The 17,960-nt window shown below is 36.6% G+C and overlaps 1 protein-coding gene across 1 annotated transcript in view; it reads left to right on the forward strand.

Moving 5' to 3' along the window:
* Positions 1-17,960, forward strand: part of adam12a (ADAM metallopeptidase domain 12a) — a 130,044-nt gene that overhangs the window by 64,640 nt on the left and 47,444 nt on the right. Inside the window, exons 4-6 of the mRNA XM_028476005.1 lie at positions 4,983-5,061; positions 12,232-12,308; positions 14,770-14,956. Of these exons, the coding sequence (XP_028331806.1) occupies positions 4,983-5,061; positions 12,232-12,308; positions 14,770-14,956 (343 nt within the window). The remainder of the gene's footprint in view (positions 1-4,982; positions 5,062-12,231; positions 12,309-14,769; positions 14,957-17,960) is intronic.

The raw sequence follows: 17,960 nt of genomic DNA on the forward strand, positions 1-17,960 counted from the left end.
AGTTACTGTCAAATGTAAAGTTGCGTTACCACCCAACACTGGCTACAACATGTTGGAAAATCATTGGAAGTAGAAATAAGCTGAAGAAGTTTGAAAAAGGTGAAAAAAGCTAAAGAAAGAAGAAGACTGAAATGGGTTGAAGTATGTGAGAAACTCAAAATAAAGTTGTGCTGTGAAGGAAACGGAGAACCTCGATCCAGCTTGTAGCATTACATACATCAAGTTATTGAATACCACATGTACTGTGTCAGGGTTATTGATTATGTTAATAAATCTGGTCGTCTGTGTTAAGTGATGAAACAAAGAAGTTGACTGATGTCCAGGTCACTGGAGTTCTCTGAGCCCTAGTTCTCTGAGGTTTGGACATTCTGAGAGCTCCTTCATTCACATTTTCATTGTAGTATTATCCATACTCTCCTAGCACAATGCAATATATCTGCTAGCTTGAAGAAATTCAAAGTTCTAGAACTGTTCTACTGTGTTTTTGCTGCGTCCTCATTTCAGTCCCTCAGGGAACCACGGGCCACTAGCGTTCTGTTTCTGTCGTATCGAGCATTATTGGTGACTGGACAGGATCCAGCTGAACAGCCCAGTGGGCATTTATTGCTCTCACCTTGAAATGGCACACTAGCATAGCTTCGAAAAGGCCACAGGGGCTTCTGGAAGGTCCACACAGGGAAAATAATATGCAGTAAGAGACATAATGAGAACACAAATTCTCAATGCAAAAAACCATTGCAAATCAAATATTTATCAGTATCTCATTATGGGGTAAACACCAGCATGCTAACACACTAAAATATAGAACCAGTGGAGGAAATCTCTATCTGGGTTTCTGTGTTTTTGCGCAATATCAGTAAAAGTGTCAACCATGGGTGGAGTGGGGCAAAAATGAATCACTGGCATTTTCTGTCCAGACCAGTTCACATTATCAGCGGACACCACGTAGAAGCCATTATTAAGTCAGTGATGCTCAGTGACATTTTTTTTTGTCTTAATTTGAATTATTATTACCCCAGAAAACCTTAAAAGAAGGAAACTTTTTAACCCCTTTTTACCTCTTTCCTTTGACCATTTTGCAACTTCCTTTGCCCTGTTTTTGCCACTTTTTTCAGACTTTAGCTACCTTTTGGCAATAAAAAAACCCTCTCATTTTCACACTTTTATCCAATTTTTGTCCTTTCTTCAATTTTTTTGGCCACTTTTCATTCACTTTTGTCCAATAAATACAACTTGTTTCCTTTTCCCCCTACATTTTGCCTCTTGTTCCACTATTTTACCCTTTTTCACTATTGTTTGCCACATTTTGCCCATTAAATCTACCCTTTGCCATTACATTCCACCTTGTTCCTCTTTATTTGCCCATTTTTTTGGGGCCACTCTTTTCCATTTTAATCACTTTTTACTCTTTTCTTGCCACGTTTTTTGCCACTTTTGCATCATTTTTGGCCACCTGTTAACATGTCTGCCTTTACTCACTTGTCAAAAAAAAACGTAGCGGACCGGACCAACCCATTTTTGGTCGAAGGCCCACCGGGATGATGCCCAGTATGCCAGATGGCCAGTCCACCCCTGGTGTCAACTGATTAGGGATGTGAATCTTTGGGTGTCTGAAGATTCGATTCAATTCCAATTCTTAGGGTCACGATTCGATTCAAAATTGATTCTCAATTCAAACGATTCTTGATTCAAAATATTCTTGATTAAAAAATTGAAACAATGCATAGTTAAGGAAAATTATGGCATCAAAACAATACAGTTTGTATAAGATAATTTTGATTAAACTGATTTCAATGATGCAATCACACAAAGGCAAACTTAAGACAAAAGGTAACATATATTCATGCTAAACAAATAAAAACTTACTGTACAACAAATAACTTGCATAAATAAAATTGCTGAAATAAAAGCTTATTCCAGCTGCCCCTTTTTCAGAAGTAAGTTCAAGGTATACAAAAAACTTCTAAGAAAACTTCTGTTCATAAATAAAATTGGCTAAATAAAAGCTTAGGCTAGCTGCATTTTTCTCCCAGAAGTTACAAAAATAAACAGTACACAAATAACACAAATTGGTCAAAATAGAAACTTTTTTGTAAGTCTCAATTTTCACTGACTACAAGAATAAGTTATACAAAAAATAAAGCTTCTGTTAATAAATAAAATTGCCTAAATAAAAGCTTAGGGTAGCTTTTCTTTGATATTTGAAAAAATAAAATTGTACAAATAACACTGCAAACTTTAACTGATATTTTGTGATTTCTCAACAAATCACATAACAAGGATGGACACATGTTGGGCTTGGTGTGTAGGATTACACAGTCCATAATTGTCCATGTGGGATTACTGTCCATCAGGAACATCTAAATTCTTTTGCAGAAAAAGAAGCTGTTCTACGTGTTCTGGACTGACATTGTTTTGCTGTGCTGTCACAATATCTCCAGCTGTGGAGAATATTCTTTCCTCTGCAACACTAGTACCAGGGATGCATACGTAGTGTTCAGCTAATAGAGGGAAAGCAATGAAGAGGGTCTTTTGAGAGAGACAGTGGTTCAGCCTCCAGGTACTTATTTAGCTCCTCCTCAGCATCTGGCGATACGATTCGTATCCCTATACATACGATACGATATATCCCGATATTACAGTATAAGGTGATTATTGTGATTTTTTTTTATATATATATATGACTTAAGAAACAACTGATCTGTAAATTTGCACCCCTTCATAAGAACATTGTGTGAAATATATTTTATTGGCATATTTCACACTCAAAACATTAGCTTTAACATGCCATGTGCCAACAACTTAAAATAAAAAAATAACATACAATCTGCCTGTGGCTTTTAACTTTAGTGCAACTTAACTGAGGTATATGCCTAGAACAAGAAATAAATGCAGAAAGTTAGTACTTTCTTTTTAGATTTTATTGAAAAAACACAAGCTGATCAACATGCTCAGGGTTCAGCACACTTCTTTGTGCATTTACAATGTCTCCTGCAGTGGAAAAGACTTTCCTGGTTAAATAAATGTTAAAATAACAATAATAAAGTTTTTTTAATTTTTTTAATTAAAAAAAATTGATATGGATGCATTTAGAATCGATCCGAGAATCGCGCGACGTAATGTCTCGATATATCGCCTAATCAATTTTTTTCAACACCTCTAATATATATATATATATATATATATATATATATATATATATATATATATATATACTATGCTTTCGTCCTGTACTTTGTCTGTTTTTTTTTGCTGTTGTTTTGGTTTTGTGTTTCTACTTGTATTGTTTGACTTACAATAAATAAATTAATTTGAAAAAATAAAAAATGAATTTTTTTTTTTTTTAAGTTGTGGATGATTAGATTCTTGATTCTTATGTGAATTGATTCCCCCCCCCCCCCCCACCCCTACAACTGATGTTTATGATTTATGTGTGTGTAAGGAAGCATATACTGTACAAGTGGGAGTTGAAACATTCATGTTCAAACATTCGAGCCAGTGCAAAACATGTGTGAAGCCTCTGCTAACACCAAAAAAAAAAGTGAAGAATCTGTTAGCTCGTTTCTCACTTACCGGACCCAGTTGAACAGTCTAGTGCTTTTTTTTATTGCACTCACCTTGGAATAGCACAACTACAGCTTTGAATAGATCCACAGGGGCTTCTGGAAGGTTCACACGGGGCCAACATTTGTATGAATTTACATTCACAGACAAATCTTTTTTTTATTTTTTTTTTACACTGTCTCATTATTGCGTAAATGTAAGCATCCTGACACACTTAAATGTAAATGTATCACAAGATTAGGAAATGGATTGTTTCGACAATGCATCATCCAGGCAGCTATTAAAATTCTGGCGGCTTCACTTTCTAACTTGGCTTCTTTGTTTTTACATCGTATCAGTGGAAAGTAAAAGACTGATATGATTTATGGTGTTATGTACGTGCTTTTACTCAGAGACAGATTGAGTTAGCTTTAATTTTAGGAAGAACCCAATACTCAGCCATTTATAAATGTTTGAGAATATTAATGACACGAACATCTGTGTTTTTACTTTATTAGTTTCTCATTTGATGATTTGAATGTAGGATTATAAGAGTGACTTTCACAATAAAAGCTCTCGAATGATTAAACTGGCACCCAAGCAAACCAATACTGTGCAATAAATGGAAATTTGGTTACGATTTCGATTATTAAACTCAACGATTACAAAAATAACACAATGGATAAAAAATGATTTAAGACATTCTATTCATGTTTTATAAAAAATAAATAACCTATTGGTTGACAAATAATTGTTTCAATAATCATAATTTCAATTATGAGTAAAATAATAGTGACTAAAATAGTCTAAATAAAAGTTCTATATATTTAACTGGGATGTACTCTTAAAGTAAGCCTTGTGGATTATTAAATTCCCATACTTCTCTCATTCTTCCCATCTTTGCTTTTAATCATGGTTGTGCATTGAAAGTCATATCTTCAAAATGTTTGTGATTGATAATTTAATTTAAAATTGGAATAAAATGACTTTTTTGTTGTAAACCGGTTGTTTTATTGTGTAAGTTGTCATTTTAGATTTATATTGAGCTTGAAATCTGTCAGTAAACTACAGTGTGCTTGCTTTCACTCGTCATGGTCTATAATACCTGTTCAAGTGGGGGACTCAGAATGAGTTATTGATTGGTTTTGATGACCTCTTGGTGCAAACACATTTATTAAATGCGCTTTATTAGAAAATGCCATAAAAGCCTGCTTTTTATTTCATTTTGGCTCGTGATCGCTGATGCACGGTTCGATTTCAGGTTATCCTCAAGCAGGCTTAAGGTTTAAATCTCGTCACACTGTTTATCTTTCATGCAGGGCTGGCAGTGGTTCAGTGACTTAAGACATTATGATTGATTTTTTTTCCCCCCCTCTTTTGTAATGAACCCCCCCCAGGGTCAATACCGAGTGTTTGATGCCTTTGTTTATCTTCTCTAGGGGGCTGTTTGCGAGGAACTACACTGAAACCCATTACCTGCACGATGGCAGTTCAGTCACAGGTCTTCATAAAACCACAGTAAGTCATCTTTAAATTATTAATTTGAAATAATGATGTCTAAATCTGGGATTTGTGCATTTCCCCCCCACAGTGTTTTTAATCATTCCCACCTATTCAGTTGTGTCAGGTATTGTAGGCGATATGTTGGAGCAGCCAAATGGAAAATAGTGCTGAAAAACAGTGTTTATTTATTTCGAGCTCAAAATCCCAAACCCCAATCGGAGAAAAAACAAGCTCAGAGAAGAAGAACTTATGACTCAAACACACTGATCAACTAAGTATAAAACAAGACTAGAAAAGTGTAAATGAAAGGTGTCCATCAAAAGTTTCCCACAGAAAAGAAAAACAAAAGGACAAGGACAGGTTCAGCTTGGTTGGACAATCCATGACAGCAAACTTTACATAGTGAGGAAGGGCAATCAGGAGATAAGGAACCCCTGAGTGGAAACAAGAAGAACTAAAATGTGTTGAAAACAGAGTCGACTGAAATCAAAACAGAGAGAGAAACATAGACAGTAGGAGTGTAACGATACAGTGAGTTGACGATACCTAGAGATTCTTAACCAGTGGGTCGTGGACCTGTACTGGGTGGGTCGCGGACAGCTGGTCAAAAATAAATAAATACCTAAAGGCACACCGTAGACTTTTTGACCTAAAGAGTTGACCCATATGAGTTATTTTAAATGATTCCTCAGGCCAATATACAGCGCTTGACAGTATCAATGCTCAGAGCTGGGCTTCCTTCTTGAAATACCGACCATGTAAGTTTGGAGGAGACGGATCGCCTTTAACCAGGTCATGTGACCTGGTGGTTACGGCAGTCACGTGACCACAGGATCGGAAATATATAGTTCCAACGTGACGTCACAACATACGGGCATTTCCCGACCCGGCGCCATTGTTGTGGGCAGCTGAAACAAGTTTAGCTGCTACTCCAACCCATAGACCGTAGCTGCGGCACGAGGCCAGCCCCGCTTTGCACCCCAGCCCTTAGAGCCAATCCTTATCCCGAAGTTACAGGTCAACGACTGTCTGCATACACAATCAAAAGACAAGGGAGGCTGGCCCGACTGACTGTTTGTTGATTTTTGCAACAGTGCTGCAGCGCTTGTGGCCACTAGGGGGCGCTTGATGTGAAAGTTACAGGTCTAGTGGCCAAAAGTTACACAGTGTTCCTTTAACGTCTCTCACGTTGGACTTTTCTTTTTACAGGCATGCTGTGAAATGCATGTTGCCCAGGGAAATCTATAGATTTACGTTTTAAAAAAGATTATAAATGTGTTTTCAACAGCTATTTTTGAAAAACTAAATTTGGTTGGTTGAATTCTAAAAAAAAAATGGGTCGCAATTTAATGACCATGGCAAAATGGTCATTAAACAATACCGGACTTGCGATAACGATACAATACGATATTTTTGAAAAGGAAAAAATAATTGCAAATAAAAAAATAACCATGCTTTTTTGTTTTTACTTTAACTCTGGACATACTTGCTTACTTTTTTTTTTTTTAGGTATGAGAATGTCAACTCAATAGGAATGTAAAAAATTCAAATAATCTGTAACAATCTGGTGTGTAGTAAATGCTTTCTTTGTTTTTAATCAGACCCCTTTTGCAATACCACTTGTACCATCGATGATAAAACCTTGTGATGGTTTAATATCACTATGTATTATTGCACACAATATCGTCCAAACTTTCACGAACAAATAATCACAACATAAAATCAAGGAATAGAAAAAAACTAGACATAAACAAAACAAAACTCTAACTGAGAAAAAGTCCCTTTGTGATTTTAACCTATATTTAAGCTGATAAGACTGAAATAAACTGAAAACTTCACAGAATCGGTAAAACTAAACTTTAAAAAAATACAAACCACCAAGCTAAAATCGAGAAAAGCTGTGTTTTGTTGCGTTTAGAAAAAGCACGTTGGTTTTTTTCCAATGAGATCAGTTGGATGAGATCTCCAAAAATAATTGATGCAGAGTCACCGGCAGCTACATCGTGGTGCACCAATTAAAGGAGTCCTCGCTGCATAGAAAGACCCACTTTAATCTAGCTGGAATTGGATTTTCATACGAATAAAATAAGTAAAGGTGGTACGAGAGGTTTTTTTTTTCAGCCACCAGATTTATATTTAATTTAATAAAAGGGCAATAGGGGTCATAGAATATCCTCAATTTTAGGTAACATGAAAAATGAATAAGCTGAAAATCTTCCCCAAAATGGTTTGGTGTGCAGTTCTGTTAGGAAATATTAAATTAGTGAACATCCAAATGCACTTTGGAAGTCATGCCGATTATGAAATATTTACCAGCTTGCATTGCACTTATCAGCTTCATAAATGGGGATTCCATATTTGTTTAAAAAATACTTCTGCAAATGCCATCGAATGACTTTCCGAATCAAGGTTGACGGTAGATTTCTGCGCAGAAACATGCACGGCAGCCATGCTTTTTGTGTACTTAGTTACCTTAATGTGCTTCATTGCTGCGGCGGAACATTAAACAAATAGTTTTTCATAAATTGGATTTTCTGTTTTTATTACACATCCTTTTAAAAGCGTTCAATGGGTTTATAAATACCTTGCTGCTGAAAGAAATGTATTTTCAGCTTTAAGAAAAAAGAGCCGCCATTGTAGCGTTGAATGTACCAAACGATTTAGGCCAAAGCACATGGATTAGAATCTTAGCTCCTGGAAGCCTGCCTGGCTTCACTTTCTTTAATTAACTGTAGTTTAGAAGCAATTAAATGTTGAGTGTGTTTTTTTTTTTTTGTTTGTTTTTTTTTGGCATGTAAATCCTCTTGCTTATGATTTGTTTAAGGCAACTTATTGTGTAATCCTGTAAAAGAGGAAATCATCATAATTATTTACTTTTTACTGTTTGTTGAACACACACGCTGTAAAATAAACACATTTCTTATGGTTGAGGAGGCTGTGAATAAAAGGCTGGACTGTCACTACCATACTCGAGCACATATTTACTTAAAACGGTAAATGGTAACTAGAACAACTGCAAGTGAGAATGTTACTCTGAAAACGTTAGGGTGTATACCCCTCACTATTACCTCTCAGAGTCAGTATATCATTTAATAATCAATAACTGTTAAACTTAAAGATGGCAGGATTGTCTTTAGTAGCCAGCGCGCTTGGCTGGTAATATCTGACAAAAGGTGAGGAACGAGTTATCCACGAAAAAAAAAAATGATGAAAACTTGCATCTTTAAAGTATTTGTGTCGATTGTTTTGGCAATGACCTGGCATTTAAAGGTCCCCAAATGTTTGTTTTAGGGGTAAAGTTAAGGCAAGGCAAATGTATTTGTATAGTGCATTTCATACACAAGGCAATTGAACGTGCTGTAAATCGATTGATATTGTTAAAAATCAATAAAAATATTAAAATCAGCGGTAAAAACATTAAATCAACAATAATGATTACAAAAGTCTCTCTTAACCCTGGTCTGGGAAAAAATCTGTCCTAAGGTCCTCAATAAAGTTTTTTTTTTAAATGATGTAAAATGGAATATAATGCAACACAAAAAGCTTTTAAAAAGTTTTTGTTTAAATAAAATCATCTGAAGAAGACCTCTATTATAATACTTATATTTACATTTCTTTACCAATGTCATCGTCCTAGCATTTGTTCTAGTTTTATGAACAAAAACTTCAATATTTATTTAGTCTTCCTGCTTTTTTCCTTCCTTCTTCCTTCAAGTAAAAGAAAACATATGGTGACAAAAGCTAGGATGAAAATCATTGTCTAAAATATCTATATTATATAATATGCATATCTATATGAATATGTTTATCACTATTATTATTTTGTCTGTGTTCGCACCATCAACCAAGTGAAATTCCTTGTATTTTTTAAAAACTCTACTTGGCAATAAAACTGATTTTGATTCTGATTCTTTGGATAAATAATCTGTCCGACCTGTCATTCCTGTCTCATGACCACAGCTTTAGTTTTTCTTGGGAGGATCTTTTTACTGGAAGCTTTCAGACCATCTAAAGCTAATCCACTGGTAATTTATTTGTCCTCCCAGTAGGGAGGGACCGATACAGTGAACGAGGCAGAGTAAACTTATGGACTGGGTTATGTGTCAGAGGCAAGATGCTGCTGGGTGGGACTTCAGTGTGAGTCACTGAATATGTTTTTAAAAACCTCTTCTTCTCACGCTAGTTCTACGTCTGCACGTGTGGAAGGATAACTGACTGCCCCCTGGGGATATTAATGACCTCCAATGATATTTAGGTGTTCACCCAGGATAATAAATGCTTAACTATAACACACACTAATGTTCACACCCCAGGTTGCTTTCTATAATAATCCAGATATTAGTCATTGATCTTCTTAGCGTCGGATAGGAATGCATAAGCATTTTTTTCTCGCCTTTCTCCCCTGCAGAATACCCTCAAACATAAAGTCTATTCATATCCCTTACATCTATGCATCACAGCCATGATCTCATCAAAGAAACATGAGGCGGTAGCATTAGCTCACACCTCTGCTCTTTCCCCGCTATGCTAAAATGTCATATTTTTTTATATAGTGCTGTCCTCTGCATGCACCTCTGTACCTCACAACGGTTTGTTTTCAATCTACAAAGTCGAAAACACGCCCAAGGATGTCAAAACTCTTTATTAGTTGTGCTCTTTTGAAACCATTAACATGTGAAACCAAAATTGACAAATGGTTAAGGTAGAATAAGACGTAATCTCACGCACAAGCTACCCCAAATATTACAGAATTGTGATGTACAGGCCTATGTAAAGAACACGTTAATCGAGATAGATGGAAAAGAATGATTGGGGCAATTGAGTTTGGGATCCAATGGCCTTTTCAACAGTAGGGTAAAGGGTTGTTTTGGTACTAAGGGACAAAGCTTGAGAGGCTGTATGTTGGTGTACATACAACCTGTGGCCTGTGGACCAAACTTGACTCTCTCGAAGCATCTGTTCAGGTCCATTAGCAGCTTTGCAATGCGGAGGACAGGTAATCATTTTATTACCTTGAGTGAACTGTCAGCCAAGATGGCGCCACTGAGCTCGGCTTGTCATCTGCTGCTGTCTGTTTTGTTTGCTATCTTGTTATTTTTGTCAGTTTATGTCCAAAATTACTCTTCTCTGCTGGTTTACGACCACGCGACTCTCCGCAGGATCAGATAAGTTGTTGAAGAACTATCACAACAAAATCGGGAGACTACAACACTCTTTTGCATGTCTGTGCGTCCATCCCCTCCTGCCTTCGCTGTTTGTATACGCTACCTCCCTGAAAGAAGCGCCTTGGAAGACGGGGAGGTTGTCCTCTCCGGCGACTGATCCTTGGACCTCTCTACGGCGCCCCCCCCCCCGGATCAGGATTGTTTTTCCTGCTGGTGGTGTGGATCCCCGGAACCACCACGGCCAGCTTGGGACCTGCGCCCCAAGCTGGCCGTCAACCCAGTGGTAGCCAGGTTAGCTCTGGTCAATGCTCAGTTTGCGTTCAGAGCGCGACTTCTGATCTGCACCAAACAGCCTCCGGTGCAGTTGAATGAGCTAACCGCTTTGGGGACCATTACTAGAGTAGAAGCTTTATTAGGCAGTGAAACAGAAACCAGAAGAAGAGGCTCTAGGATGGCACAAAAATAATAGTAGTAAATAATAGTAAATGAGCATTTAATGACAACCTAATGCTATATAAACACAGCCACAAACACAAAGTTAGCTCGCTAACATACTTCTGACAAAGTGGTCGCTACAGACACGGAGATCAGCAGACTCTGCTCCTCCCCACCGCAGACGTAGGTTTAAAAACCACTTTTTACGGCGTTGTTCTGTGAGCTTTTTACATTTTTCACCTTTGTGAAAGACAATCTTTGGTACTATATAAAATCTCTTTTCCCTTTCTCGGTTAGAACGATTGGAGCAGTAAATTACACAAAACATGGGCATTTTGATTATTTCAGATGGCAGATTCTCAAGCTTCACTTCCTGACCTCCATCTGAATTTTTTGCTCTCGCTTTGTTGCGATGCAGCAATGTAGGTCAGCTGGGGGGGCACGGCCTGCGAATGCTCCCTCCATGACGCCGACACTTGCGATATTCAATAAAGAAAACAATAAAGAAGACAGGTGTACAGGTGTATGAAATTTATTTTAACATGTAATCAACATCTTGCTTTTATTGTTGTTTTGTGGAGAAATTTTTGAGCCTAAGAGTAAAGAAAGGAAGGAGTGTTGAGTTCCAGATACATGTTGCGATACGTTCCTGGAGCTTCACATCCCTCAATGGGATTTAAATCAATCTGATAAACTAACAAAGTGTCCAAGGAGCCGTAGTAAGTGTTTTATGCTGTCTTATGCCAATTTTGGAAGCAGGCAATGGTTTCAAATAAATGAAAACATCACAGAGATCTCTATATATAACCATTTGGGGAATGTTATTGCTGATAATGGATCTAAGTCTCTTTTGTCTGACAAAACTACAAAAGCTTATTTTCAATGTGCTTATATTGAGAGTAAGAAAACATTGTTGGATTTACAAAATTTCTACAGGAAAGGATTTTAAAGCAACAAAAATGTGCCACTGCAGCCAAACGTCCAAATGATACAGTACATACAAGATGTGCTTCCATCACGGGATAATCACCTTGAAAAAGGCCAGACATTGAAATGTATACCATGTTTTCTATAAATAGAAGCAGTCAAGGTGGGGATGGAAAATGTGCACATATTGCCTGTTTTCCAGAGCTTTCAGACAGGCCCCTCACCTGAGCTAAGGGCATGTTTTCACTTCTAACCAGAAACTTCCTCCCCGTCTTCTTTCTTTCTGCCAGGACACATTTAGGGAAAAACAAAACATTGAGTTAATTCACATTCTTTACTCCCTATTGCTGCTTGACAGGTGGTCCGTGAAAGTGGGTACCTGGGAGGACAGGAGACGGCAAAAGCTGTTCTGGGGAATGTGAAACTCAGATCTCGGCCAACATTTGCCTGTGGGTGATGAGTGGGAAATGGCTTTTGCCTACTTTGCAAAAGACTGTTCCCGTGTAGATATTACGGTCTTATTTCACTGTAATCACCTGAGGTGGTGCGAAGTAGTTGATCTTGTTGAAAAGTTGAACTTGTGTTTTTGCTTCACACACGTCTCTCGCTTCCTGTAGTGACTATTAAAACCTAAGTTGTGCATTTTCTCTTCTTGCAGCCAAATTGCTTTTACCACGGGGAGGTGGAGGGCCACGCCCACTCAGACGTGAGTCTGAGCACTTGTGATGGGATAAAGTAAGTTTTTCAAACTGCTTCTTAATTTTTATCATGACGCTTTAAACGTTAATGTAGTCTTTTTGAACACATTTGACACAAACAGCCGAAATGCATATATTGGACCATTCTACAGACAACTGTTACTTTAATAGGTGGAAAAATAACCTTTATTTTTTTGTGGGTCTTAAACCTACTGGGGACGATCCTTTACTTTGATTTCATTGTGCTCCAAAAACCCTGACATTTCTGGTGTTTACGTGGCATAAAAAATGTACCAAAACAATGGCAGATGTTGATTTTGTTGCTTTCCGCAGAAACACCTGAATATGGCCAATATTTTAAGTCATGTTACGGGGACCCCCATAAAAAAACCAGAACAAAAATGATGCCAATTACTTTCTATCGTATCTGGTGAAGAAACACAAGAAATCTAATTATTCATTTCTATGAATTAATGAATAATAAGGACAAAAAAAAAGATTCTGCATGCTGATGAAAAGCAGCGCACTTAAAAACATGCACTCTGCAATTGAAGTGTCTCAATGTTAGGAATAACACCATTTTGCAAATGTCAGAGTGCAACAGTGTCAGTGGAACCATCAAGAATGTTTTCATACACCCACGATGAGGCCTCGCCCTCTGCACAATGATTTGAATACAGCAGTGCTATTCACCTCCTTATCCCTGATGGGGAGTGAGAAGGACGCCTGAGGGCCACACGTGTGATTGCAAGCATGGATTCATAAGGGGGAGTATTGGATTCAGGTGGAAAACACCAACACATGCAGGATTGTGTAGGTGAAAAAAATTCAGTTTTGTCAGTTTCGAGTTCCAGCACCTGAGCTGACCTGCTAATAGGCTAACAGCCCTAGCTTTTCACGGTTCATGCGGTTCTGAATAATTTCAATTTCATCTGATCTTTCTGTAGGCAGATGACACTTTCATCTTCAAATGGTGCGAAATATATTCCATGACTAAGAACGCACTATTATTCATGACCATCCTTTTATTTTCCTTATATACTTTATTCACATTTAGGTCACAGAGCTGCCGCAATCTATTGTAGCCCAAACAGGGTTAGAGGATGGGTCCCCCTTTACAGGCAGATACATGTACAACCACTGTTACAAGTAGTAAAAATAAAAATAAAAATAAATAAATAAAAAAATAAATAAAAAAAAACAAGTAGTAGTAGTCGTAGTAAAGATTTTGGTTTTTACTAGAAACATGTTTTTAGTGTACTCATACTAGTAGTAACACAAGATTGTCTACTATTACAGGGGTTTTAAACCTTGGGGTCAGGACATAATTTGGGGTGGTGAGACACTGCCAGATGCCAACAATTTGAGCCCATTTTTGCTTATTTTTACCCTTTTTCTGCAACTACACCAAACTTGCCATATTTTAACCTATTTTCAACACTTTGTCTTGCCGTATTTTTGTCCGTTTAATGCATTTTTGCTACATTACTCCCATTTCTGCTACTTCTCCATCAAATTTAAATGCCTTCCACTTCCAAGACATTTTCAGCACTGATGATCTCCTTCCAACACTTTTCCAACGGTATATATGTTGACCCAATACTGTCACTTTTAACCTCTTTTTACCATATTTTATGTTTATTTTTGCAAATTTAACCACATTCAAGATTTGTCATGCACTATATTTGCCAATTTAAACTACTTTTCCTATATTTGTAACCATTTTCTGTGTTTTTTTTTAATCCCATTTGGTCACTTTTAACCCATTTTATTTCTGATTAAAACAAGGATTTACATCTTTAAGATGACTATATACTACAAATAATACTAAACTTCCTGGATAACAGTGGATATTATTCAGATAAATAAATACATGTGGTTATCACAGATTCATAGAACAATGGACCATTATTTTGCTGATTTTATGGATGGGCCCCAAAAATCTCTCCCCTTTATTCCACCTTATAGGTGGCCCTGTCTCTACATGACTGTTCTTCAATGTTCACGTCTGTGTTCAACCACCTTCAGGTCCAGTGGGGGTCTCTGAAATCTTTATTTTGGGGGTCGGGGCTGAAAAGGTTGAGAACTGCTGGTTTAGTAAATTATTTTTCTTTTCTAGTAAGTTCTACTCACGCACTAATGTACCAAATACCTTTACTAGTAAGACAAACAATTTGTTTACTAGTACACTCAAAATCTCACTAGTAGTTTACTAATAGTACTAGTAAAGCCAAAAGATTCACTAGTAGAACTAGGAGACAAAATTCAAATGAAGGAGGAGGGATTATAACCTAATAAAGCTCTCTGATTGGTTGGAATAGTTTCAAAAGCAAACCGCTTTTCATACTTGTGTAAATATATATATATATATAAGTCAAAAATCACACATATTTAACCCAATAGGACACAAACTGTCCTCTCGTGCTCCATTTGTCACCAATTTTTAGTGGAATCCAGAATGTCCACAAAGCTCTTACGGTTTGATCTGTCCTCCACAGGGGTTTCATATCTCTTGAAAACAGATCGTATGTACTGGAACCATGTCCTGCTCACTCTAATGGAACTCACTGGATTTACTCAGCTGAACACCTCAATATTGCTCCTGGCACCTGCGGTCATGGTTTCAACGTATCGAGCCCGACGGCACGGGCAGACAGCAGTCCTTTCAGAGCCTTTGGCTCACGGGTAAGAAATATTAAATGTCTACTTGACACTTACAAGTACATTTTAAAAAGAAATAAAGTAGGGGCTTCCAAGAAAGTTCTTACTTTAATTTTAATTTGGAACTTTTTTTTTGATTTTATATATGTATGATATAAGGCAGTGTTTGTCAAATGGAGGTATGCAATGGCACTACAGGGATATGGGATTTATGATGTTTATTTTGAGTTAAAAATGATAATCATACTGAATATTACCAGCAACTCACAAAACAACAATAAAAACACACTAAATGAGAGAAAAACACATAAGATCACTACGAAATACACAAAAATAACATACGAAACGACATAAAAAAAAAACCGGACGACACCAAAAACACACACAATAAGAGAAAATTATACTGAATAATAAAAGGAAAAGACAAACATTAACGAAATCCACAAAATGACACAAACAACACAATGAAATGTAAATAATCTATAGTTTTCTTTGTTTTCTGAGCAAAATGTTGTTCCAAAATAGGAGAAAGCGGACACTTGAGCCAAAAAAGTTCGAGAATCACTATTTTAAGTAACAAAGACTTAATTTAGAGGTATTTGGACACTATTAACACTTGTAGTATTGTGTTTTGTTATGTAAGAACAGACCATATTCATATTCAATAACTGGTGGTACTGCCACCTTATAAAGTCCATACTAAGCAAAACATATTGTAATTCTTATCTGTACAGTTCATTATTGTAACCTTATGGCTTTGACTGTTGTGTATATATATCTGTGTTATAGAGAAACATTTAAAACAACATATGAAACAACCAAACGACACCAAAAACACAGCGAGAGAGAGAGAATAATTTAAATAATACCAACAACACAGAAAAACGACCACAAAAACACACAACGTAAGATAAAAATATGGTCAATAATAAAATAAACAGACAAACAAGAACAAAATACACAAAATGACACCAAAAACAGAAGAAATCCTTGATTGGAACATGAACTGAAAATACAAGAGTCAGTCTTGGTTCCACACCAGGTGAGAGATGACTGGAAATTATAAGAATTACAGAAAAGAATCTATTCAGGAGACACTAAATACCGTTTAATTCCACTTATTTATAAAGTTAGATTCTTTAAAATGTGTTTTATCACTCATTGATTCCATCATTCTGCTTTTCACAGAATTCTGAGCAAAATGTTGTAGTGGAAAAAAGGGGGGACTTGGACTGAAAAGTAAGAGAAATGGGGCTATTTGAGCCAAAAAAAAAAGTTTGAGAGCCCCTGATATAAGGCATATATACAGTATGTCTGGAAATATGAGCGAGGAAATAGGAAAAGACGTTAGGTCCTACATGCTAAATCATGTCTTTTCATAAATCCAATCATGGAGTCAGAAGATGTATGAAGCCAGGTAAAGGTTCAAATGAGGTTCAATGGAAGTAAAAAAATGAAGTGAATCCATCTGGATAACACTTCTATATTAAGGTACACCTATTCACCATTAATTAGCATGTAAATTAGTAACATTTTGGCTCTTAGTTGGTAAATATTAAGTACTTATTAATGCCATATTTTGCATTATACAACCAATTAACCCATTAACTAAGAGTTTTTCCTCAATAACCTCAGAAATATTGCTTATAGGTAGTCACTAAGGAAGTTGTCAGAAATACTTCATTTATCCCAGGGGGAATTACTTGTTACAGAGGCTCAAGAAATATTACAAATAAAAAGAATAAACACAAGAGAGAAAGAAAAACTTACATAATTTAGTAAAAGACTGTTAATTAAATAAGGATTAAATACAAGTGCATGTATAACAGTAGAACAGATACATACAGCAGTCAAAGCCGTAAGGTAAGGTTTTTTCTCTAATTATGTTTATTGTGAAGTCGGTCTTAAATTTTATTTCAAATTTAAAAAGCATTAAAGTCTTGACTTTAATTTGACTGAAGCTATAGGAACCCCAAATAAGTGAATGTATTCTTTTATTTATTTATTCCTTTTGTCCTTTTTTTCTTTCTTTCGTTTTCTTCTTTTTTTCTCTTCTTTTTCTTCTTTTTTTTTTCTCTTTTTTTTCCTTTTTTTATTCTAAATGTGTTTTTCTGTGCTGTTGAACGCCGATGCTTTCCGACCGCCAACGCATGGAACAGAAATCTCTCACACCAGCCAGTCTTTATAAGATCGTCTGTAACCCAGATATCGTGGAAAGGCCTTGCCACACACTTTTGAAGCCGCGACTTATTGAATTATTCAACATCCTGTCCATTTGATCTAATGACACCCATTAGTGTTCTGTAGTGTACGGCGGTGAGGCCTGGTAATCGCTGTCTGACAGCAGTTTGACTGTTAAGTGGCTACATTTGTTGTCAACCTGAGGTCAGACTGAGGGACCAAAGCAGGACTCGTTCACTTAGACTTAAACAAACTGCTCACTATGCTTCACCTCATCTCACTTTATTCATTGACCTGAACGATAAATCCAACTGATGGTGACACGTGAGTCTTTCTTCTGAAAAGGGGGTTACGTAAATCTTTAAAAAGCCAGAGATCTTTGTCGTTTTACACCAGGGATGTCAAACTCATTTTAGTTCAGGGGCCAAATATGGACCAGTTTGATCTGAAGTGGGCCGTGGTTCTTAGGTGGAAAATATAACAATTTTAACATCAATTGTGCAATAGTTTTTAATATCAGTCCCTGTCAGATCTTCACTTTCAAAAATTCTTGATTTTGTAACCCATTATTGTGTAATTTAGAGGAATTATATGGATTTGTTTGAGAAATTTCAAGATTTGTGGAAAAATTGAGAGTTCTTTCCACAATTTGCAATAAAAAATGAGTGCATTCATGTGATAAAAATAAATTGGTGAATTTGAGATGTCTTTGGTAACTTTCATGTTTGCTGTCATTTTTACTGTCTCCTTCGGGCCAATTTGGACGTTCTAAAGCAGCGTTTCTTAAATGGGGGTACGTGTACCTTTAGGCGTAGGTGATGGCACTACAGGGGAGAAAGCGAGAGAG

The sequence above is a fragment of the Gouania willdenowi genome, chromosome 19, assembly GCF_900634775.1.
Source record: "Gouania willdenowi chromosome 19, fGouWil2.1, whole genome shotgun sequence".
NCBI classification, from domain to species: domain Eukaryota; kingdom Metazoa; phylum Chordata; class Actinopteri; order Blenniiformes; family Gobiesocidae; genus Gouania; species Gouania willdenowi.